Source organism: Chiloscyllium plagiosum, unplaced genomic scaffold (genome assembly GCF_037043375.1).
Source record: "Chiloscyllium plagiosum isolate Xiang-an unplaced genomic scaffold, Cpla_swu_hap1 HiC_scaffold_23, whole genome shotgun sequence".
In the NCBI taxonomy this organism is placed as follows: Eukaryota; Metazoa; Chordata; class Chondrichthyes; order Orectolobiformes; family Hemiscylliidae; genus Chiloscyllium; species Chiloscyllium plagiosum.
In genome coordinates this window covers 14,327,587-14,353,499 of record NW_028270161.1, presented here as the reverse complement: position 1 = coordinate 14,353,499, position 25,913 = coordinate 14,327,587, and the positions used below count along the sequence as shown (strand labels likewise).

The window sequence follows — 25,913 nt, the reverse complement described above, 5'->3', positions numbered from 1 at the left end:
AGGTGTCTCAAAATGCTCTGCAGCCAATGAAATATTTTTGAAGTGCAGTTACTTTTGTAATTTAGGAAAAGGAGCAACAAATCTGTGCACAACAATTCTCTTCAATAACAATGTGGACTGGAGTTAGTCAGTATCTCTGCAAGATAGCGACAGCGAAGGCTTCTCCATACTGTCCACTCTCCTTCCTTTGCTTTTTTCTCCTTTTCTCTCTTATGGTGATGACATTGAAAACTTTTCACTGTACTCCTACTCTTTTATATTTGAGTACATGTGACAATAAAGTCTAAATCTAAATAATGACCAGATAAGCAGATTTTATGATCATGGTTGAGGGATTAAACTTTTGCCTGGATAACAGAGAGAATTGTTTTGCATTTCTTTGAAACAGAGCCATGGGATCTCCTACCTTCTCTCAAACAGACATATGGGACCTTGATCAGGTCTAATGCCACTTCTGAAAGACATCATCCTCTGAGTAGTGCACTGGAGCGTCAGATGAACTTTCATTTATATAGCTTCTTTCACAACCTCAGGATGTCACAAACACACAACAGCCAACTTTGGAAGTGTAGTCTCTGTTGTGGAGCGGTCCCACTGACATACCAATGTACTGACCTCCTCCCAGCCACACACGGGGTGTCTCCCCATGTTCCAGCCACACACGGGGTGTCTCCGCATGTTCCAGTCACACACCGGAACATGGGGAAACATCCTGTGTGTGACTGGAACATGGGGAGACATCCTGTGTCTGACCGGAACATGGGGAAACATCCTGTCACACACAGGATGTCTCCCCATGTTCCAGTCACACACAGGGTGTGTTCCCATGTTCCAGCCACACCTGGTGTCTCCCCATGTACCAGCCACACACACGATGTTTCCCTGTGTTTCAGCTGAGGGGACAGCTTGGAGGAGATGCAGCCACCAGGCACAGGTCCACCTCTTCAGGGTGGTATGGTGGCTCTGTGGTTAGCACCTTTGCCTCAAAACACCAGGGACCTGGGTTCAATTTCTGCCTCGGGCAACTGGCTGTGTGATGTTTGCACATTCTGTCTGTGTCTGCGTGGGTTTCCTCCCACAATCCAACGATGTGCAGGTCAGATGATTTGGCCATGCTAAAGTGCCCTGTAGTGTTCAGGGATGTGTAGGTTAGGGGCATTAGTCTGAGGTAAATATAGGATAGGGGAATGGGTCTGGGTGGACTACTCTTCAGAGGGTCAGTATGGACTTGTTGGGCCGAAGGGCCTGTTTCCACACTGTAGAGATTCTATTATTCTTCATGCTCACAGGCATGGCTGAAGAGCATCACGTTTGGAATCTAGTGGGTTAAATTGTATAATTCAAACACATTGTGGATGCTGTGTCTGTCGGGATGGGTGTGCATTGTGCCATTTCCTAAGCTATTATTCTAAGTTTCCTTTCAACTAAAAATAACCAGAGCAAATTCAATTTATTTTAATTTTTTTTTAGCATGTAGCTCTATGAAGTACAATACCAACTATCCGGATGTCAAACAAGTAAATTTTTAATAAGCATCAAACCTATTTTCTTTGACAGTTTCCTACAATGGTTTAAGGGTTAGGATATGGAGCAAGCTCATCTCCTGAGATTTGATTGAGAATTGTGAGCCGTAAAGAATTATATCCACGTTGCTCTCAACAAAGTAACAACTGCAGTTTTGATGGCAATGAAAATGAAAAATTTATCTCACACACAGTCATAGATAACGACGGCACCGGAGGGTTAATCTACTCGGCCAATTACACCTATACTGGCTCGCTCAAAGAGCACTCGCACTTATTCCCACCGCCCCTCCTTTTGTCTGTCATCCCGTACGTTTCTCGGTGTCAAGCACCAGTTCAAACCTTTTCGAAATTATTTAAGGCATCAGCTTCATCAGCCAGAAAGTTCCAGATTCTGACTCTTCTGGGTGGGGGAAAGAAAAACAATTGTTACATCTTCCACTTGGACTTTTTGCCAATGTTATAAACCTATGACCTCTAACCATCAGGAATGGTAATTCATCTTCTCATCTCTTGATGCCTTTCTTTATTTTGATAATATCCATTTGGTCACCTCTTGATCTTCTATATTCCAAGGAGAAGTGTCCAGTCACTTCAAGCCTCCAATAGCAATGCGTTCCCCTTGTTCCTGGTAACGTTTCTGGTCAATCTTCTCTGCACATCTTTTTTAAAAAGATCTTTCCTGAAATAGGTTTTTCTTTACTCACTCGTGGGTTGCAGATGTTACTGGCTTATCCAGTACTTCTGGCCCGTCCCCAGTTGCCCTTGAAAAGGTGGTGGTGAGCTACCTTCTTGAACCGCTGCAGTCCGTATGCTGCAGGTTGACCCACAATGCCCTTGGGGTTGGAAGTCCAGGATTTTGATTCAGTGACAGTGAAGAAACAGGCCCTCCAGCTAAAGAGAGAGAGAGAGAGAATCATTGTGAGTCAGCCTGCAGTCACAAAACTCCAAGTGCCATTGAAACGCCACACCATAGTTCCTTGCAAATCTTTCCATTACCCACTCAACCTAACCCAAACCCGAACCCAGTCTGGTCAGTACAGGGGCCACCAGGCAGATGGTAGTGTCAATACTTAGGACAAGAGCCATGGCAAAGCCACTCATTAGGAAACTGGGCTCCCAAAGCCCAAATGGCCACACAATTAAAATAGGGACTGAAACTACAAAATCCCAAGTGAACCAACTGTGGCAAATCAAAAGGAAACATTTTTGAATGTGTTTCGGGGAAATAGGCAGTTAAATGAAGGAGAAAGTTAAATGAGTAAGTATCCAGAGTGGTGGAAGTATAGAAAAGAATAGCAGGAGTAGGCCATTCAGCCCTTCAAGCCTGTTCCACCATTCAATATGATCATGACAGATTGTCCAATGCAATCTTCCGTTCCCACTTTCTCCCTGTATTCATTGATCCCTTGAGCCCTAAGAACTGTATCTAGTTTCTCCTTAAAAACATGTTTTTGTCCTCAATTGCTTTCTGTGTCAGAGAATCCCGCAGGATTACCATTCTCTGGCTGAAGACATTTCTCCTCACCTTGGTTCTACCCCATATCCTGAGATGGTGAAAGTGAAAGATAAAGGTGACAAGCTCAAATCCACTGGGACAGCATAGCAAAGAGCGTTTCCTTGATACCGAGGCGAACTTCCTCTTCGGGGAAAGACTGAGAAACAACAAAAACAAAACTTTCCACACACAGCATGAAGAGAAAGAAAGCTTGAGTGAGGATTGTGAAGAAGTGTACATGAAGCTTAGACCCCACAAGAGGATTGTTGGAAGCATCCTGACTCCAATTTAAAAAGTAGAGTAAAAACTGAGCCAGAAATGAAATAGTTCCATCACAATATAACCCAGGAGCAGCAATGAACAATCTTGACAGCAGTGCATGGAGGTGCTAATCCAATGGAGGCAGTTCAGGGCAACCTACTTTAGTGCTGACTGACCTTCCTTTTCGGCTGAAGGTAGAATTTTAACTCAGAGTTCATTGCAGAATGAACAAAAACTCCTTCTTCAAGTGGTGAAGACACACCCATGATGTGATTTGACACATTATTTTGGCCCAATGAAGTCAAAAGATTGACCATGCTGTGGTTTTGGGTGACTAGGAGGGGGATATAAAGATAGTGGGGCCCCCTTGCACGCATTACCCTTGTCCCTCTAGAGGGCAGAGGTCACAAGTTTGCTGCCATAGAGTCATAGAGCTGTACAACATGGAAACAGTAACCCTTCAGTCCAACTTGTCCATGCCGACCAGATATCCTAAATTAATCTAGTCCCATTTACCAGCATTTGGACCATATCCCTCTCAACCTTTCCTGTTCATATATCCATTTAGATATCTTTTAAATATTATAATTGTACCAGCTTCCACCTCTTCCTTTGGCAGTTAATTTCATATTAGCATCACCTTCCACATGAAAAGTTGCCCTTTAGGTCCCTTTTATACATTTCACCTTAAACCTATACCCCTTAGTTTTGGATGCCCATACGATGGGAAAAAGACCTTGGCTAGTCACCTTATCCATGCCCCCCATAATTTAATGAACCTCGATAAGGTCGCTCCTCAGCCTTCAGGGAAAGTAGTCCCAGCCTATTCAGCTTCTCCCTGTAGCTCAAAACCTCCAACACTGGCAACATCTTAGAAATCATTTCTGCATCCTTTCAAGTTTCACAACATCCTTCCTATGGCAAGGAGACCAGAATTAAATGCAGTATTCCAAAAGTGGCCTAATCAATGTCCTATACAGCCACAACACAACATCCCAACCCCTACACTCAATGCACTGACCAGTAAAGGTAAGTGTGCCAAACACCTTCTACAGGAGGAGAAAGTGAGAACTGCAGATGCTGGAGATCAGAGCCGAGAGTGTGGTGCTGGAAAAGCACAACCAGTCAGGCAGCATCCGAGGAGGAGGAGAATCGACATTTTGGCATAAGCCCTTCATCAGGACCTAAGGAACTATGCACCTGCACCCCAAGGTGTCTTTGTTCAGCAACAGTCCCAGAACCTTAGTGGTTTGGTGCAGTGGAGCTAGCATTGAGTAAAGTGAGGATTTTCTTCATTTTCACTTGGCCACTCCACACTATCATTGCATGCATTTCCTGGTTAGATTAATGATCAGATATTTGAAGGGTCAATGGCTGTTTAAAATGTTCTGCACGATTATTATCACAGATGCATCCTGATTACACAATTTTCTTTTGTTCCAATTGACAAAAACAAGTTGCATTAAATAAAGTGTGTCTCTGGCCAGGCAGCCCCACGTTTCCAATGACAGCATTTTGGAAACAACAAGTATTTTGTAATTATCCACGAAAGATGACTTTATATAAAATCTCAATTGACAACCTTGTGAAATATGGCAATCAGTTTGTCCACAAGAGAGTCACACAAACAGCATTGTCAATATAGACAGGTCATCTGACAGGTCATGTGGCTCAATGGTTAGCATTATTGCCTCACAGCGTGAGGGACCCGGGTTTGATTCCAGCCTTGGGCGAATGTCTGTGTGAGGTTTGCATGTTCTCCCCATGCTTGCATGGGTTTTCTCCCACAATCCAAAGATGTCAGGTTAGGGTGAATTGGCTATGCTAAATTGCCCACAGTGTTCAGGGATGTGTAGGTTAGGTGCATTAGTCAGGGGTAAGTATGGGGAAGGTGAATGTGTCTGGGTGGATTATTCTTTGGAGAGTCGGTATAGACTTGTTGGGCCGAAGGGCCTGCCTGTACACTGTAGGGATTCTGCGATCGTTTTATCAATTCACTGATCCCAAGCAACATTAATTCTGCTTTCTGTACACAGATGCTGTCAGACCTGCTGAGTTCTTCCAGCAACTTTTGATTTTATTTCAGATTTCCAGCATCTGCAGTTCTTTTGGATTTTTTAAAATCAGTGTTGGCGATCAGGCAACAAATACTAGGTAGAGCTCCCCTACTCTTATTTGAGTGCTATCTTGCATTCTCTTGTCTTAACGTGGGGAAGCAGAAAGGGTATTGATTCGATATAGCATTCAAAGGGTAGGTTGGAGCTCTTCACCGCTGAGATTTTGTCTTTGAATCTGGAGCAGGACATGATCCCATAACCTTCTGCCTCAAAGGTGTCAATATTGCCAACTGAGCCACAGTTTTACCACCTTTACTGCAGCCAGCTTCATCACTTGATGCCATCATCTTTGCTGGAGAGGGCGGCAACTTAACTAATTTGCTATATCCTTTTATACAGCAAACCGTCGAGCAGTTAAATACCCAAGGGAGAGTGAGGTGGGAGGGCCAGCCGTGGGCCCATTAAATTTGTATCAACTGGAAGTTCAGCAGGTCACATAATGGGATATGTTTTACCCAACAATAGAAATGTCTCTCTGTTTTTTTTTTCTGATCCATTTTTATGAAAATAAATATGTCAAGTGCCACAAATCCAACTTAGAATGAACAATAGGTTTCCTGTTGTAATTCATGGCCTTTTAGCAAAATCATGGAAATGCATTCTTTGACATAATGCAATTCATGGGGTAGCCATTTTGTTCATGTTGATGAAGAAATTGCAATAATCATGGCACATGTGCAATGATGAATCATTTTCACTCGAGTCCCTAATAAGCCTAAAGATTTATTGATCTAGCTTTGGAAGGTGCTGATATTAAATTCCCTCACCTTGCCCTCCATTTGCTTTTAATGTCAATTGCTGAAATTCAGGAGATGAGTTTTGGCATAGGAATATATATCTATTTATATAAAATGTTTTGGCAAACAATGTATTAGTGCAGAATTGCTAATCCATTTATTTATTTATTTTAATCCTAGGTTAGTTGGAAGTTGCAATTTTTATTTTGAGATTTGATTTATTATTGTTACATGTATCGAGATACAGTGAAAAGTATTGCTTTGTATGCTAATCAGAGAAATCATACCGTACATAAGTATATCACAGTAATAGAATAGAATTCAGAATATGATCTTACTGCTGCAGAGAAGGTGCAGAGAAAGATCAACTCTAAAATATGAGAGGTCTGTTCCTAAGTCTGATAGCAGTGGGCAAGAAGCTGTTCTTAAATCTGTTGGTACTGTTTTCAAACTTTTGTACCTTGTCCCCCACAGAAGAGGGTAGAAGAGAGTATAATCAGGGTAGGAGGGTCTTTGGTTATATTGGCTGCTTTCCTGAGGCAATGGTAAGTGTAGATGGAGTCAATAAAAGAAAGGTTGGGTTTTGTGTTAGAACATCAGGTAGGTAAATGGATTTGCGTGAGAGATCAGCGATAAGCTAATTGAATGGGAAATTGCCTTGAGAAGTCAAATAGACTGTCCCCATTGCTATATTCACATTGAGATCACATTCCTCTGATCAACATTTTCACAGTAACACAATTTGACTCATTCTGAAGTTATGTTACTTGATGCCTGTGGAGCAAAACGAAAATTGCAATTGAATAGCAAAGCAGGCTTGAGGGGCTGAATGGTCTCTTTTGGTTCCCATTATCCCTGGATATAGAACAAGTGCAACTTAGACTTTCACTTCCCCTTACACACGTCCATAGAAAACGGTCAGGTTAGAACACATTCATGTAAATTGGTGTGTGAGTGTGTGTGACCATCAAGAGCCTGGGTTGGGTAACAACATTTAGTAATGAAAGCTAGACTTTGACAATTCTTGACATGCATGTCAGACCAGGTACCTGGTGACTTCAGCTTTCCACTGGCTATGACCAGTTCTCATGTTGGACACTGGGCACCAATATCTTAGGGCAAGCTCCATGGACAAAGCACCCTCTGTCCACAAATGTTGACATCTGATATGTGCTAACCTCTAAGAACCCTCATGACACATCCCCAATCCACTTCCAGTATGCTTTGGTACTTCAGTGCTGCACCGGTAACTATCACTATAATACTGCAGTAAGGAAGGATGCATGCATTCAGAAGCATGCACCCAGCTCAAGACTTGGGCCATACTGTTCCTCAGCTTCTTCACTTGCTGTCCGAGCACTTCCACACTTTGAATCGACCTGGATACTCACAACATTCCAGCTTTTCATTGCCTGACATTGTGTTTTTGTGCATTTCCCCCCTCAGCCAACAAGCTTCCTGTTATTTATGCCTTGCCTTGCTGCTTAGTGCAGACACGAAGCCAAGAGCTTGTCATGGCTGTCAGCAATCATCAGCCCAGTGAAGGGAGATGACTTTCAGTCAGGGTTTCCCAGCACAGTACGGTGAGGGCAGAATCTCATACCAGTCCAGGAACTACGACACAGTCATGCTTGGGATGGTCAGAGTTGGCATCTTTTCTGCACAACAGTTGAGGAGCTGAATGTTGGGCAACCCGCCACCCATCTTGTCTTTCTGCTCTATTGTAGGCTCTTTTCCTTCTGTATTGAGGGAGGGAGCTTATACAGAAGATGAAAGTGGGCGGCACAGCTGATACTTTGAGTGCAGGTGGGCAGGTGACCCATGCGAGTGAGTAGACAGCACAGCGGGTATGCAGGTTTAGTGACGTTGTGGTAAGTGAGAGTGCACGGGGAAGATGATGCAGACAATAGAGCATGCGCCATGGAGGGAAGAGTACAGGGATGGACTGACTGTGAGGTTTCTAAATGAAGATCTTGGCCCTCACACTGGATGAGTGTCGAAAGATATTGACCTCCTTGCTGCACTCATGGACATCCCTCCAGGTGGCTGAGATGCTCTAGCCCAGGTGGCATCCCCAAGCAGGCTGGCATGGTCTGTCATTGTGGTCTTCCTGGGGGAAAAGGGAGCCCTATACCCTGCACCACCATGTCCAAGCTGGACCTCCAGGTCCTCAACGAGGGCAAATGCCAGGAACTGTATGGGGCAGTTCCAGACTGACTGTGTTTATCCAGGTCCACAACAGCTTATTATAGATGGCCTCACAGTGACTATGTCTCCAAAAAACATGATGCCACTCATAATTAACCAAAATAAAAGCCTTTGACATACTTTTGTACCTGTAGTAGGTGAAACGCTGCTGGACTACATTAACCAGGGAACACTTAAAGAAATAGTTTGCATGATTTCAGAAGTGATAAGACAATTCATAGAGCCCTTGCCATTCCCTAAGGATATGAATGAGGATTATGCAATGGTACACTCAAAGAATATGACCACATGTTTCATAATTGTCTCACTGAATTGTAAATGTAAACCCAAAACTCAATCTTCAATGAACTAGGAGGAGCTTCTCAAAGACGACACACAAACCACGCTGCTTTATAATCTGGCACTTTGCTGCTGCTGACCCCACTTGTTCCTCTTTACTCACGCTGCGTCCTCTCTCAATCACCACCTCCTGATTTCCCAGGGCTGGAGGTGTCTGGAACTGGAGTCACGGTGTGGGATGAAATGGTTGAGTTTCCAGCTCACGCTACATAAAAAAGGGAATCTTGTACTAATCAGGTGTGCTCAGAGTTCTGCATTCATTGCTAAAACTAAACATTGAGATCCTTGATGAGGGTGAGTTTTGATGATGGACTAGGCACCTCACGCCATTAGATTTAACTCACTAAGGGGGTCAATACATCTCTAAAATATGAGGGGTCTGTTCCTAAGTCTGATAGCAGTGGGCAAGAAGCTGTTCTTAAATCTGTTGGTACGGTTTTCAAACTTTTGTATCTTCTGCCCAACAGAAGAGTGTGGAAGAGAATATAACCAGGGTAGGAGAGGTCTTTGGTTATATTGGCTGCCTTCCTGAGGCAGTGGGAAGTGTAGATGGAGTCAATACATCCTGTCCGTGGAGTAAGCCCACCAACACCCTCAGCTCATTTAGACAGGAGCATTGACAATATTGCCCCCTTTTGTTGAGTTGCCTACCCGACATCCAACTGCTTTTCTTCTGTATCCATCCAGGGTTTCTCAGCAATTCTGAACTCTTACATTCCCATCTCAATGTACCCCAGCTATTAATGAGTGAGAAGGGCATTAACGGTTATCCTTAAAACACTAAGGTAGTTCTGCTATTACATTCCTGTACTACACTACACAAACGTCACGCTATACAAATTACATTTAAAGTGTTGACATGCAATCGCACTATAGCCAACAAAGGTTTTAAAAGTTTGCACTTTAGAAACAACGTCCCCTATTCGTCAATCATGTTACAACAAATTTGCATTGACAAAACATACATTATAGAAGAACAACCAGTAATTAAACCAATCATTTAATTAACAATATTAAAAGATTACAATCCTTCCCTGTTTAGCAAACATATTCTGTAGAAACTAAATAACCACAAATAACTATTTCGATTTGATATTGTGACTTCAAGCCCCATTCCAGAATGCACAGTCTAGGTTGTGGGACTGAGGGACTGCTGCTGTGTAAGAGATTCTGTCTTTCCAATGAAACATTAAGCACCATCTCCTCTCTCACATGGATATGAATGGTCATTTGCAGAGTAGGTTATTTGGTTGGTTAGCTCAGTTGGTTGATTAGCTGCATTTACAATGCAGAGTGATACCAATGGCATAGGTTCAAATCTCTCATTGAATGAGATCACCATCAGGGTCCCACCTTCTCAACTCCCCCCTCCTCTGAGGGGTAGTGACCCTCAGGTTAAGCTCACTACCTGTCTCTGTGCTCTTCCCCCCCCCCCCCCCCCCCCCAATAAAAAGAAATACTAGGATCTGTAGCTATTTCAGATTTAAAGTTAACAACTGATCTAGTAAACAAAATAGGAAATCTCTGCACCTTACGTAGAGTCCATTTTTGATGAGGCTTCTCTGGTAGCTTTCTTTTGCAGATTCACTAGAATTTACTGTTTTTTCGAAATGATCTGGAAGGTCCTAGTATGCCCTACATCCTGCCAAATAAGTTGCACAGTTGATGCTTTGAAGAAACTGTGAAACTTCAGGGGAGAATGGTTGTCGCAGAAGAAATAGGGACATTGGAGTTGGGAGCGGGAGTAGAATGTTCATTCTTTGAGTCTGATTCACCATTCAATAAGATCATAGGGGACCTGGTTGTGGTCTCAACACAACACTATCCTGATGAAGGTTCCCGACCTAAAACGCCAACTCTCCTGCTCCTCTGATGCTGCTTGACCTGCTGTGCTTTTTCCGGTTTCACACTTCATCGACTCAACCCTCTGTCCACCCTGGAGGCTCCCTGCCTCCATTCCTGATGAAGGGCTTTTGCCCAAAACGTCGACTTTCCTGCTCGGATGCTGCCTGACCTGCTGTGCTTTTCCAGTATCACTCTGATCTAAACCCTCCCATTACCCTTGACTTTCTTGTCTGACCAAGGTCTCGCTCTGCCTTGAAAAAGATCCAATGACCCAACTTTCACTGCTCTCTGGGGAAGAGAAATGCAGACTAATGACCCTTTGAGAGAAAATGTTTCTCTCCATCACCACTTTAAAAGGCAAATCACTTCTTCTTAAATTGAGTCTCTTATTTCTAGTTATCCCCACAAAATCCTCCCAGTAATTCACCCTGTCAAGTCCCTTAGCATCTTGTGTGTTTCAATAAGATTACTTCTCATTCATCTGACCCCTGATGGGTATAGGCCTAAACTACTTCACAAGATGCCCTTTTCATTCCAGGAATGAGTCATGTGAACCTTCTCTGAACTACTTTTTGTGTAATCTTATCTTTTTTTCAAATGAGGGGACCAAAACTGTTCAAAGTACTCCTGCCCATTGCTACGAGTGGGATACAAAGCATACCTGGTGTTCACACTATACCCTGAACAAACTTCATTTAAAGCAGAATCTTATGGCTTAGCAAAGGACTACACTGACAATGGCAGAGCCAAGTCCAATACATCAGGGCAGTGCCAGCCCATCTCCATTTGTGCAAGTTAATTGATTGTACATGGAACAGAATTGGTGATGCTTTAATCGGTCTCAATACTTGGAAGATTTTATAGTCTTATTTTATAAAAAGAAATACTAGGATCTGTAGAAATAGGTATTGGAGTAGGCCATTCAGCCCCTCGAGCCTGTTCCACCGAACCATTGCCAACCTGACATTCCTTACGCCCCTCTCCAACCCATTCCCTGTAACCCTTGTTTCCCCTACTGATCAAGAATCAGTCTTGCATATACAATTGTCTGTGGCAAGGAGTTCCAAAGATACTCAACTCTTTGAGAGAAGAAATTATAGATTCGTAGAGTCATAGAGTAATACAGCATGGAAACAGGCCCATCGGCCCAAACTAGTCCATGCTGACCATGGTGCCCACTCAGCTAGTTCCAATTGCCCGTGTTTGATCCATCCCCATTTCTCTACATTCCATCATTTCTCTACATTCCAAGGAATAAAGTCCTATCCCAGCCAATCTTTCCCTTTAACTCAGGCCTACTAGTCCTGCAACATCCTTGTAAATCTTCTTTGCACTCTTTCCAAATTAAATTCCTGCTAATCTGAGCATTAAATTGTAGCTCTTTAATTCTGAGATTATGCCCTATGTTTCAATGAAATCATCTCTCATTCTTCTGAACTCCAGTGGGTAGGGTGCCAACCTGTTTGGCATTTGCTGATAAGCCAATCCCTCCACACCAAGGATTACCTTAATGAACCTTCCATGAACTGCCTCCAATGAAACAATATCTTTCCTTAAATAAGGGGATCAGAACTGTTCACAGTTCTGCAGATGTAGTCTCACCAGCACCTTGTACAGTTGCTGTAAGACTTCCTTACTTTGATACTCCAACCCCCTTGAAATAAGGGCCAATATTCCATTAACCTTCCTGATTAACTGCTGTACCTGTGTTTTGTGCACATATACTCCCAGATCCCGTTGTGTTACAGCTTTCTGTTGTTTCGCTCCTTTTAAATAATATTCTGTTCTTTTGTTCTCATTTCCAAAATGACAACCTCACAATTTCCCACATTCTACTCCATTTGCGAACTGTTTGCTCATTTACATAACCTATCAATATTTCTCTGTAAACTGTTTATATCTCTCTCACAACCATCTATTTTAGTTTGCACATTTGGCCACAGTACATTCAGTTCCTTCCTCCAAGTCATGAATATATATTGTAAACAGTTGCAGTCCCAGCACTGAGTCCCTGCAGAACCCGACTGGTCACAGGTCATCAATCTGAAAAAGAATCCCTTGGCACCACTCGCTGTTTACTGTCCATGAGCCAATTCTCTAACCATGTCAATATACTACCTCCAAAAATATGGGCTCTTATCTTATGCTTTAAACTTTTGTGAGTTACCTTCTCAAATGCCTTCTGAAAGTCCAAATACAAGGCATCTATTAGTTTCCCTCGATCCACTCCAATTGAGACATCCTTGAAAAACGCTAACAAATTAGTCAGACACAATTACCCTTTCATGAAGCCAAGTTGTCTCAGCTTGATTAGTCCAAATGTTCTATTCTTACTTCCTTAATAAGGGGTACCAATACTTTTCAAACAATAGAGGTTAGGTTAATTGGCCTTGAGTTACCCACTTATTCCCTTGCTCACATTTTGAATAGGGATGTCACATTTGCAGTTTTCTGGTCCTAGGGTACTTTTGCAGGATCCAGCAACTTTTGTAAAATTACAACTAATGCATCCACCATCTCCATAGCTACCTCTTTCAGGATCCTACAATGCAAGCCACCAGGGCAAGGGGACTTGTCTGCCTTTGGCCCCATTAGTTTGACCCCATTATGTTTAGATCATCTGAGGAGCAGGAAAATTGACGTTTCGGCAAAAGCCCTTCATCAGGAATAGAGGCAGGGAGCCTCCAGGGTGGAGAGATAAATCGGTGGGGATAGCAAAGAGTACAATTGGTGAATGGGGGTGAGATGGAGGTGATAGGTCAGAGAGGAGAGTGGAGCAGATCGGTGGGAAGGGAGATTGGCAGGTAGAACAGGTCATGAGGACAGTGCTGAGCTGGAAGGTTGGAACTGGGGTAAGGTGGGGAGGGGAAATGAGGAAACTGGTGAAGTCCACATTGATGCCCTGTGGTTGAAGTGTTCCAAGGCAGATGATGATCCCATTATGTCTCTATTGATGGTGGTGGTACTTGATTCCTCTCCTGTATTTTTTAATACAGCAAACTTTGTTTTAACAAGCACCTCATGAACCAGCACTCTCAATAAACTGGCAAAACTTTCAGGTCAATCTCTCCTCAAACACTGCAATCTATCGTGCTATGCGAGTAGTCAGTTGAGAATGTAAGTGAGAAAGCTCTGTGCCGATAAGTTTTAATTAAGGCAAATTTGAATGATTATTTAAGTGATCCACACTGTAAATAAAGTAGAACTGTGATGTATATATCCCCTGCATTATGTTTTTTTACTTAGTGTGTGTTTTAACATTGATTACGTGCACCTCTTGATTATCTGGAATATTTGATCAACTTGCACATCCCTGGTGCCAAAGGTTTCAGATAATAAAAAGTTTACTGTATAAATAGAATTAACCATAAAGACCGATACAAAATATGCAGGTTTCCTACTGCTGATCACTGTTAGTAACCCATGGACATTCGAGGTTGAACTAACCCGAACAGCTTTCTTCTGTAATGCAAAATTATATGATTCTACAGGCTCTCAATGCAAGTGCAAAGCCCATAGCCACACAACATTGGAACCCAGAAGTAAATTTAGAAAATCATCTCCTAGATTTCATTCCAAACTCCCCAGAATTAGCCAATTCTCTAGCCATGTCAAAATTCTCCAGCAGTGTGGGCTGTTACCTTATGATTTAAACTTTTGTGAGTTATCTTCTCAAATGCCTTCTGGAAGTCCAAATGCAACACATGTATTGGTTCTCCTCTATCCACTCCAGTTGAGACTTCCTTGAAAAACTCTAACAAATTAGTCAGACTTACCCTTTCATTGAAGCCATGCTGACTCTGCTTGATTAGATCATGATTTTCCAAATGTTGTGTTATGACTGTTATCAGTACATCTCTGAGTTCCCTTTCTCCATGGATATAGAACCATCTCCAAGTCAACCATGAACACAAGAGGTGATGGTGAGGGAGTATAGTATCCTAAAGAGTCATACATATTGTTCAAAAAGGGGAGTAGATACAACCCTGGTAATTATAGACCAGTGAGCCTTACTTCAGTTGTGGGTAAAGTGTTGGAAATGGTTATAAGAGATAGGATTTATAATCATCTGGACAGGAATAAGTTGATTAGGGATAGTTAACATGGTTTTGTGAAGGGTAGATCTTGCCTCACAGACTTCTTGAATTCTTTGAGAAGGTGACCAAACTGGTGGATAAGGGTAAAGCAGTCGATGTGGTGCACATGGATTTCAGTAAGGGTTTGATAAGGTTCCCCACAGTAGGCTATTGCACAAAATACGGAGGCATGGGACTGAGGGTGATTTGGCGGTTTGGATCAGAAATTGGCTAGCTGAAAGAAGACAGAGGGTGGTGGTTGATGGGAAATATTCATCCTGGAGTTCAGTTACTAGTGGTGTACCACAAGGATCTGTTTTGAATCCACTGCTATTTGTCATTTTTATAAGTAGAAGAATGGGTTAGTAAATTTGCAGATGACACTAAGGTCGGTAGAGTTGTTGATAGTGCTGATCTATGTTGCAGTTTACAGACAGACATAGATAAGCTGCAGAGCTGGGATGAGAGGTGGCAAATGGAGTTTAATGTGGAAAAGGATGAGGTGAGTCAATTCTCCTGCTCCTTGGATGCTGCCCGACCTGCTGCGCTTTTCCCGCAACACATTTTTCAGCTCTGATCTCCAGCATCTGCAGTCCTCACTTTCTCCTAGCGGGATCTCTGTGTCTAGGTACACAGATCCTTGAAAGTTGCCACCCAGGTTGATAGGGTTGTTAAGAAGGCATACAGTGTGTGAGCTTTTATTGGTAGAGAGATTGAGTTTCGGAGCCATGGGGTCATGCTGCAGCTGTACAAAACTCTGGTGCGGCCGCACTTGGAGTACTGCGTACAGTTCTGGTCACCTGCATTATCAGAAGGATGTGGAAGTTTTGGAAAGGGTTCAGAAGAGACTGACTAGGATGTTGTCTGGTATGAGGGAAGGCCTTACAAGGAAAGGCTGAGGGACTTGAGGCTGTTTTCATGAGAGAGAAGAAAGTTGACAGGTGACTTAATTGACATATAAGATAATCAGAGGATTAGATAGGGTGGACAGCCTTTTTCCTTGGATGGTGATGGCTATCATGAGGGGGCAAAGCTTTAAATTGAGGGGTGATAGATATAGATAGATATAGGTCAGAGGTAGTTTACTCAAAGAGTAGTATGGGCGTGGAACGCATTGCCTGCAACAGTAGTAGACTCGCCAATTTTAAGGGCGTTTAAATGTTTATTGGATAGACATGGACGAGAATGGAATAGTGTAGGATAGATTGGTTTCACAGGTCGGCACAACATTGAGAGCGGAAGGGCCTGTTCTGCACTGTAATGTTCTATGTTCTATGAAAGCAAGACACTTGTTGAGTCAAAAGCCTTGTCTCCTCCAAGACTTTTACATTCTTAGAAGTGAGCTTTTTCTTGTCTCCCATAAAGGTGACATGATGTCCATTTTGGACTGGATTTGAAATGATCTCCAAAAGTGTTCAAGTGTCCACACTCATTCATCAAAATAACACTTGGACATCAGGATTAGCTTGTAAGGGCAAGTTGCATAAACCATCATGAATCTCTCTGGAGGATCAAAGACTAAGGGCTGGTGAAATTGAAATATTTGGATTAAAGGATTTAGCAGATGTAAAATAGAGAGATAAGATTCGCTGTAATGGAGGGATATCAAGAACAATTCAGGACCTTCAAATTAGAGCAAAGCCCTCCTGGAAGCAGTTCCTCTGGAATACTGAAGGAATCTAGTACTCCCTCTCCAAAATAACATGGAGCATGAGTGCTACTTCAGGATTTCAAAATTGAAATCAATTCTTTCTTGGACATTAGTAGTAACATTATGGAACTAGGCCAAATAGATGATAAGATACAAATTAGCCAAAGTGTGTTTGATTAGTGGAGGATGCCTGAGGGTGGAGCGAATAGCCTTCTCTTCTTGCTGTAATAACCTGACTCTCATTACTTCAACAGGTTCCTGGTCAACCACCTTTCTAAACCTTATCAATGCCACCACTCTGTCAACGACATTAGAAACGCATCACACCTCCAATGAAACTATACAGAGGATGAACTCACCCACCATCACACCAAAGTCCAGCACTGTGACACAAGCGACTGAAACCTCTCCAACTTCACGTGCTGGAGATGAGAAAGGGAAAATCAATGTTGCAACTGAACAATCCATAGTGACCTCGACCACTGCCAGTACATCTTCAGAAGCAACAACCACCGTAAAGATTCAGCTGAACACAGCCACACCAGTAACAAGCCTAAATCAGAGCACCGTTCCATCTGTTCAACTTCAAAATGCCAACTCATCATCTGCTCCTCATTCAACTGACAGCACTGCCTCCTCAATGAAAAGTTTCCCAATTCAAAACTCCACAGGAATGTCTGGGACTGGTAAGGAGAAAGTACCCTGCAGATAATAAGCTTGTAGAATTGTACAGCTCAGAAAGAAGCAATTCAGTCCATTTGTGATCTATGAATGTGGTATCCAGTTGGTCCCAATTCCCCTGCTCTATCCCTGTGACACAGGATTTCTGTTCCTTTTCAGGTTTAGTTCTGATAGCCTGTACGTTATTACTGAACCTGCTCCCACCAGAAATTTATTCCAAGTCATCATAATTTACTGCAGAGAAAGTAAATTATTTCATTTCCCCTCAAATTTTTATTCAAGTAGTTTTAATTCTGAACTCTATTGAATATATCGAAACACTTCATAATGTTGAACAACTCACGTTGTAACATAATCATGGAATTCCTAGTGTGGAACCAGGCTAGTCTGTCCATCGAGTCCACACTGACCCACCAAAAATAGCATCGCACCCAGACCCACCCCATCCCTGTAACATTTCCCATGGCTATTCCACCTAACCTGCATATCCCTGGACACTATGGGCAATTTTTAGCATGGCCAATCCACCCTAACCTACAAATGTTTGTGGAGTGTGGGAGGAATTCAGAACACCCAGCGGAAACCCACACAGACATGGGAGAACATGCAAAGTCCACACAGACTGTTGCCTGAGGCTTTAAATTGAGGAGTGATAGATATAGGACAGATGTCAGAGATAGTTTCTTTACTCAGAGAGTAGTATGGGCATGGAGTGCATTGCCTGCAACAGTAGTAGACTCGCCAATGTTAAGGGCATTTACATTTTCATTGGATGGACATATGGGCGAGAATGGAATAGTGCAGGTTAAATGGGCTTCAGATTGGTTTGAATTGAACCTGCGTCCCTGATACTGTGAGGCAGCAGTAATGGGCAGAAGTGGCAGCACTTGACATAATGTGCTTGCTGTGCACTAACACAAACTTTACTCCTCTAAATGCGTTTGCAGGGAAATGACATTGATGTGGACAAAAAGGGGAATGGATGCTCCATCAGACTTTTTTGTTTTCTTTCATGAGACATAGACACCTCTGGTGAGGCAGCACTGATTGAAGAGCAGTTGAGAGAGAAGCACATTACTGTGGGTCAGGAGCCCCTTGTCAGCCATACCAGGAGTAGATGGCAGCTTTCCTGCTTAGAAGGGCATTGACGAACTGGATCATTTCGTGATCATCATCGCTGAGATTGGCATTTCAATTCCAGATTGATTTATGTATTATGTATTATGACCAGCATTCACTGCCCATCCTTAAATGCCCAGGGGCAATTAAGAGGCACCCACATTGCTGTAGATCCAGGTTCACAGTCCAGGTGATGAGGGGAGGGGCTGGGGTGGGGGCAGAATTCCTTCCCTACAGGATGTTAGTGAAGCAGATGGGTTTGTACACCAAGCAGCAGTGGCTACATGGATCGCGTTAGCTTTATCGTTCCCATTTGTTTTATTGAATTCAAATTCACCACATCCTACAGGGATAGGGTAGGGGTGGGATGCTCTTCGGAGGGGTTGGGAGGGACATGATGGGCCGAATGGTCCATTTCCACACTGTAGGGATTCTATAATCAGCCCATGTCCTCAGAATATTAACCTGAGTTTCTGGATTGCTAGCCTAATGACATTGCCACTATACTGCCATCTCCCTCAATCAAAAAAAAACAAGAATATTTTACAAATACTGTCAATCATTGATAACTTGTTATGGCTTTTAAAAATAACTTGTATTATTTTTCCAGTTGATCATAAAAAGACAGTAAAGACAGGACCAAAGCATGTGCTTTGCTGATATATTTGTAAGACGAGTATCTTTCCAGTACTCACTAATGTACTCATGTTAGTGTTAGGGAATTAAACTTCCTTCAGCTTCTCTTCATGAGTGACTATGTTAGGTGCAAAGTGAGGTTCAATCTCAGGATAGCCTTGCTCCAAATGATTGTTTATTCACCCGTCCCACCACCTCTCTGTATATATTCACGGTCTCAAGCCAAAACAATTTGTGAATGCAGTATTATTCTGGGATTACAGAATTGATGAGTGGGTCGTCTTACCTACAGACGGGAGCATGTACATATAAGCAGGCACTCTCAGTGAAGTGCCGCAGGAATGCTGCACTTTAGCGGTGCTGTCTGTCGGATAAAAATGCTAAACAAGTCCCTGTCTACCCTTTCAGACAGACATAAAAGATCCCTTGGTTCTATTTGAACAGGAACAAGGGCTATTCTCCTGGTTGTCCTTGCAAAGTGGCAACGACCAAACTATTGCGATCAAATGTACTGAAGATAAACAGGTTTATGAGATGACTTCACTCAGAGTGCCCCTGTCTTTGCGTTAAAAATTACAGGTATTCTACTCAATTCCTTATTAAACCACTGACAAGAGGAACAAAATCCTGAGATTATTGCAGATACTTTGAGCAACCTATTCTGATCTGTTATGACATACCTCTGAAACAGTTGGAACTTTGTTCATAAGACCATAAGTTGTAGGAGCAGAAGGATAGGCTATTGAGCCCATCGAGTCGAGAGTGTGGTGCTGGAAAAGCACAGCAGGTCAGGCAGCAGCCAAGCAGCAGGAGAATCAATGTTTTTGGGCGAGAGCCCTTCATTAGGAAGGCTTCCTGATGAAGGGCCCTTGTCCAAAACATCGATTCTGCTGCACCTTGGATGCTGCCTGACCGGCGTGCTTTTCCAGCACCACCCTCTCGACACAGATCTCCAGCATCTGCAGTCCTCACTTTCACCTCACTGAGCCCATCCAGTCAGCTCCACCATTCTGTAAGATCATGGCTGATCTGGTCATTCTGCACACCACTTTCTTGCCTTTTCCTCAACCCTTGATTCCCTTCCTGATTAAAAAGCTATCTACCTTAACCTTGAATATACTAAATTACCCAGCCTCTGCAGTCCACTGTGCTAAAGAATTCCATAAATTTGATACCCTCTGAGAAAGAATTCCTCCACCTCTGTTAGAAAGGTGCAATCCCTGATTCTGAAATTCTTCCCTCTGGCTCCCAAGGGGAAACAACAACTCTGCATCTAACCTGTCAAATCCCCAAAGAATCTTGTATGTTGGAGTATGGTTGCCTCTCATTCTTTCAAACTCCAATGAGCACCACCACCACAACAATCTACTTAACCACTCCTCATAAAACAATCCGTCCATACCCAAGATCAGCCAAGCAAATATTTTCTGAACTGCATCCAACGCCAAAGTATCTTGTCTTGGATAAGGGGGCCAGAACTCTTCAGCTTCCAGGTGTGGTCAGGAAGTATGCATGAGGTGGATTGGCAGGTTGGAACTACAATACATTACACCTCATTGGATTGACAAATCTTCAGCTTCCTGTCTTTGTATCCCCTGTGGTGATGGAGACTGATGATGTCAGTCTGCGTACATGCTCATGGTCGGCATCACACCACACATTAATGTTTGCATAGTACATCTATATAGCACTAGGTGGCTGTGGTTGGGTTCAAATACTACCAGCAATCCACCTGTCTCTGCTGGTCTGAAGAAGCAATACAGCAGTCTATGGTGCAGGATGGACTATGAATAAGTCATCGTCGGGACTGGGCAAAGCTCAAACACTGAACCATTACCTTGTACAACACTTCATAGGATCCCTACAATGTGGAAGCAGGCCATTTGGCCCATTGAGTTCATACCAACCCTCTGCACATCTTTGACTGTAGTGTATCCACCTAGAGGAAACAGACATGGACACGGGAAGAACGTGTAAATGCCACACAGACAGTCACCCTGGGCTAGAATCAAACCCAAGTCCCTGGTGCTGTGAAGCAGCAATGTTAACCACTGAGTCCCCCTCGCTTAGCCCAATCGAAGCTGCCAGATTAACTTGGCCCAGTTTCATATATCCTATCTGCCCAATTAACATCTTTCAACACCAAGAGAATTTGCATTGATACAGTATTGTACACAGTGTCAGGATGTCACAACTGAATTTACAGCCGTTAAATACTTTCCTTGAAGTGTAGTCATGGATATAATCTAGAAAACACAGCAACTAATTTGTATAAATCAAGGTACCGACAAAAAGCAAGACAATAATGATTGCATAATCTTTGTTTTTGTGGTGTTATTTAAGGGATTAAACTGTGGTAGAGGTTTGTAACACTTCCTCAAATAGCCATGGATGTTGTTAATTTTGAATCTGAAAAAGATACATTTTTGTTAAGCAACAGCATTAAGGGATATGGGCAAAAGGCAGATGTATGGAATTAAGCCATAGATCAGCTATGATTTCTTTGAATGGTAGAGCAGGCTTGAGGGGCTGAATGGCCTACTCCTGTTTCTATGTGCCTATTGTCCAGGACACGGGGAATAATTCCTATGTTCTGCATTGAAGTAAGGCATTGATCTCATACACTTACTGCAGCTTAATGGCACACCAAAAAGACAGTACCTTCTGACTCCAAGATGACTATGTTACCAATTAGGCAGCATCGAGGAGCTTAACCAGTGCTCCTCAAACATTCCAGAAGATTCCCCTAGCCTCGGAAACGCCATTAGCCACGTGGCTGATGCAGCTGCCACCCCCACGCTGATTGATGATGTCACTTCCACCCCCATCATGGCCACTCCCACAGCCACTTCCGGCCCTCACATCATCGCCGATGCCACCTGCTCAGTGACTTCCGCCACCCCTACTGCCGTGTCTGCCACCACTTTCGCCCCCACCAGCGCCACTCACCTGCATTCTGCTGATACGCCCCCACAGACCCCACTGTCACTATCCCCACCCCCCAGAACCCCGAGGGGAGCACTACCCCTGCTCATGCCTCCACCCCCATTCCCCCCACCATCACACCCACTCCAGGTACTGGCTCCGACCCCACTCCCAGCTCCACACCCACACCAGCTCCCAGCTCCCAGCCCTGCCGAGTTTTCACCATTCCCCCGGACCTCCCACTCACTGAGGACGAACGATCAGTCCTCAGCAAAGGACTCACATTCATCCCCCTCCGTCCACGCATCAATGAATTTAATACACGCCGTGACATCGAACACTTCTTCCGTCGCCTCCGCCTCCAAGCTTACTTTCACAATCAGGACTCCCGCCCACCTTCCGAGGACCCCTTCGCCCACCTCCAACACACTGCATCCACCTGGACACCCCACGCTGGCCTATTACCTGCCCTCAACCTCTTCATTTCCAACTGCCGCCGGGACATTAACCGCCTCAACCTATCTACCCCCCTCCCCCATTCCAACCTCTCACCCTCACAACGCGCAGCCCTCCAATCCCTCTGCTCCAATCCTGACCTCACCATCAAGCCAGCGGATAAAGGGGGCGCAGTGGTAGTCTGGCGCACTGACCTCTACACCGCTGAAGCCAAACGCCAACTCAAGGACACCTCTTCCTACTGCCCACTCGACCATGACCCCACCCCCCCATCACCAAACCATCATTTCCCAGACCATACAGAACCTCATCACCTCAGGAGATCTCCCACCCACAGCTTCCAACTTCATAGTCCGGGAACCCCGCACTGCCAGGTTCTACCTCCTTCCCAAGATCCACAAGCCTGACCACCCTGGCCAACCCATTGTCTCAGCATGCTCCTGCCCCACTGAACATATCTCTACCTACCTCGACACTGTCCTATCCCCCCTAGTCCAGGAACTCCCCACATACGTTCGAGACATCACCCACGTTTCCACCTCCTCCAAGACTTCCGTTTCCCTGGCCCCCAACGCCTCATCTTCACCATGGATATCCAATCCCTCTACACCTCCATCCGCCATGACCAGGGCCTCCAAGCCCTCCGTTTTTTCCTCTCCAGACGTCCCCAACAGTACCCTTCCACCGACACTCTCATTCGTTTGGCTGAACTGGTCCTCACCCTTAACAATTTCTCCTTTGAATCCTCCCACTTCCTCCAGACTAAAGGGGTAGCCATGGGCACACATATGGGCCCCAGCTATGCCTGTCTCTTTGTTGGCTACGTAGAACAGTTGATCTTCCATAATTACACCGGCACCACTCCCCACCTCTTCCTCCGCTACATTGATGACTGCATTGGCGCCACCTCGTGCTCCCGCGAGGAGGTTGAGCAATTCATCAACTTCACCAACACATTCCACCCTGACCTTAAATTTACCTGGACCATCTCTGACACTTCCCTCCGCTTCCTGGACCTCTCCATCTCCATTAGTGACGACCGACTTGACACTGACATTTTTTACAAACCCACCAACTCCCACAGCTACCTGGATTACACCTCTTCCCACCCTATCTCTTGCAAAAATGCCATCCCGTTTTCCCAATTCCTCCGCCTCCGCCATATATGCTCCCAGGAGGACCAGTTCCACCACAGAACACACCAGATGGCCTCCTTCTTTAGAGACCGCAATTTCCCTTCCCACGTGGTTAAAGATGCCCTCTAATGCATCTCATCCACATCCCGCACCTCTGCCCTCAGACCCCACCCCTCCAACCGTAACAAGGACAGAACGCCCCTGGTGCTCACCTTCCACCCTACAAACCTCCGCATAAACCAAATCATCCGCCGACATTTCCGCCACCTCCAAAAAGACCCCACCACCAGGAATATATTTCCCTCCCCATCCCTTTCCGCCTTCCGCAAAGACCGTTCCCTCCGTGACTACCTGGTCAGGTCCACGCCCCCCTACGACCCACCCTCACATCCTGGCACTTTCCCCTGCCACCACAGGAACTGTAAAACCTGTGCCCACACCTCCTCCCTCACCTCTATCCAAGGCCCTAAAGGAGCCTTCCATATCCATCAAAATTTTACCTGCACATCCACTAATATCATTTATTGTATCCGTTGCTCCCGATGCGGTCTCCTCTACATTGGGGAGACTGGGCGCCTCCTAGCAGAGCGCTTTAGGGAACATCTCCAAAACACCCGCACCAGTCAACCAAACCGCCCCATGGCCCAACATTTCAACTCCCCCTCCCACTCTGCCGAGGACATGGAGGTCCTGGGCCTCCTTCTCCGCCGCTCCCTCACCACCAGACGCCTGGAGGAAGAACGCCTCATCTTCCGCCTCGGAACACTTCAACCCCAGGGCATCAATGTGGACTTCAACAGCTTCTTCATTTCCCCTTCCCCCACCTCATCCTAGTTTCAAACTTCCAGTTCCCTTGACTTGTCCGGACTTGTCCGACCTGCCTAGCTCCTTTCCCACCTATCCACTCCACCCTCTCCTCCCTGACCTATCACCTTCATCCCCTCCCCCACTCACCCATTGTACTCTATGCTACTCTCTCCCCACCCCCACCCTCCTCTAGCTTATCTCTCCACGCTTCAGGCTCTCTGCCTTTATTCCTGATGAAGGGCTTTTGCCCAAAACGTCAATTTTGCTGAAGCTCCTCGATGCTGCCTGAACTGCTGTGCTCTTCCAGCACCATTGATCCAGAATCTGGTTAAATCCAGCATCTGCAGTCATTGTTTTTACCTATGTTACCAATTAAACTACAGTTCAAAGGAATCTCCAGGTAACAGTGCGCTGTGAAAGGAAGACTGATAATTGCAAAATTCTGTTATTGACAGGACCTACAGGGCAGCGCGGTGGCTCAGTGGTTAGCATTACTGCCTCACAATGCCAGGGACCTGGGTTTAATTCCAGCCTTGGGTGGACTGTGGAGTTTGCACATTCTCCCTGTGTCTGTGTGGGTTTCCTCTGGGTGCTCCAGTTAAGGGCGGCACAGTGGCTCAGTGGCTCAGAGGCACTGCAGCCTCACAGCACCAGGGTCACAGGTTCGATTCTAGCCATGGGTGACTGTCTGTGTGGAGTTTGCATATTCTGCCCGTGTCTGCGTGGGTTTCCTCCGGGTGCTCCGGTTTCCTCCCACAGTCCAAAAATGTGCAGGTTAGGTGAATTGGCCATGCTAAATTGCCCATAGGTTACCTGCATTAGTCAGAGGGGAAATGGGTCTGGGTAGGATACTCTTCGGAGAGTTGGTGTGAATTGGTTGAGCCAAAGGGCCTGTTTCCACACTGTAGGTAATCTAATCTAATCAACTCAACCCTAGATGGGCAGACTCAACAGAGCAAAGCTTAACACCTGGAAAGCCACGTTGTAAATCTTGATCCTAATATTAAATCATTCCTCCAGTGCAAATTAGATTAGAGGCATAGGACATGATCATAAAAATGGTGATTTTTAAAAAAATTCTAAACCTGTCTTTGCAGAAATCAGTAACATCACGAGCATACAAAGTACCACTACCGGTCCGAATGACACAACAGCAGCAGCAGATTCTGGCCAGGTTGCACTGAGTTCAACGCAAACTCCTGAGACATCCGAATCAACATCTTTCAGCAGCACAGCCGCAGACATCACAGTCATACAAGCAACAACAGCTGGCCCTCAGACTAATGAAACCGCATTGCAAAATACATCGACTGAAGGGTTTTCCACAAATACTTCCACAAATATTCCAACAACCGAATCGAAAAGCGAATCTACATCCACAGAGGCACAGGACATTGTGATTACAGTGGTGCAGAGAAATGATACAAACATAACTATAGAGGTAAAACACAGAAGTGCTGGAGTCCACTGTCAACATTGACACAAACTCACCTTTCTTGCTGAAAGTTTCCACTTCATTCTAGATGTTGATTGGCCCGATATTACCAAGGATTGGCAAGTTCTCACACAGTGATGGGATGGGTGGCAGGGGGAGGGAGGGTGTCCAGAAAGGCTGAATGGAAATCAGGTCCTGGGCGGTTTGAATCCTGGGTGTCCGATCAGGTGGCTCAGTGGTTAGCATTGCTGCCTTACAGTGCCAGGGACTCAAGACTCTATTCCAGCATTGGGCGACTATCTGTGTGGAGTTTGCATATTCTCCCTCTGTCTGTGTGAGTTCTCTCCAGGTGCTCCAGTTTCTTCCCAAAGTCCAAACATGTGCAGGTTAGGTGAATTGTCCGTGCTAAATTGCCCATAGTGTTCAGGGATGTGTAGGTTAGGTGCATTAGTTGGGTAAATAT

General features: G+C 44.6%; 1 protein-coding gene across 2 annotated transcripts in view; it reads left to right on the top strand.

Annotated features, from left to right (window-relative positions):
* The window catches only part of podxl (podocalyxin-like), a 168,363-nt gene that overhangs the window by 82,201 nt on the left and 60,249 nt on the right, over positions 1-25,913 (top strand). For both annotated transcript variants that reach the window (XM_087999379.1, XM_087999380.1), the window contains exons 2-3: positions 16,510-16,941; positions 25,113-25,456. In XM_087999379.1, the coding sequence (XP_087855505.1) occupies positions 16,510-16,941; positions 25,113-25,456 (776 nt within the window). The remainder of the gene's footprint in view (positions 1-16,509; positions 16,942-25,112; positions 25,457-25,913) is intronic.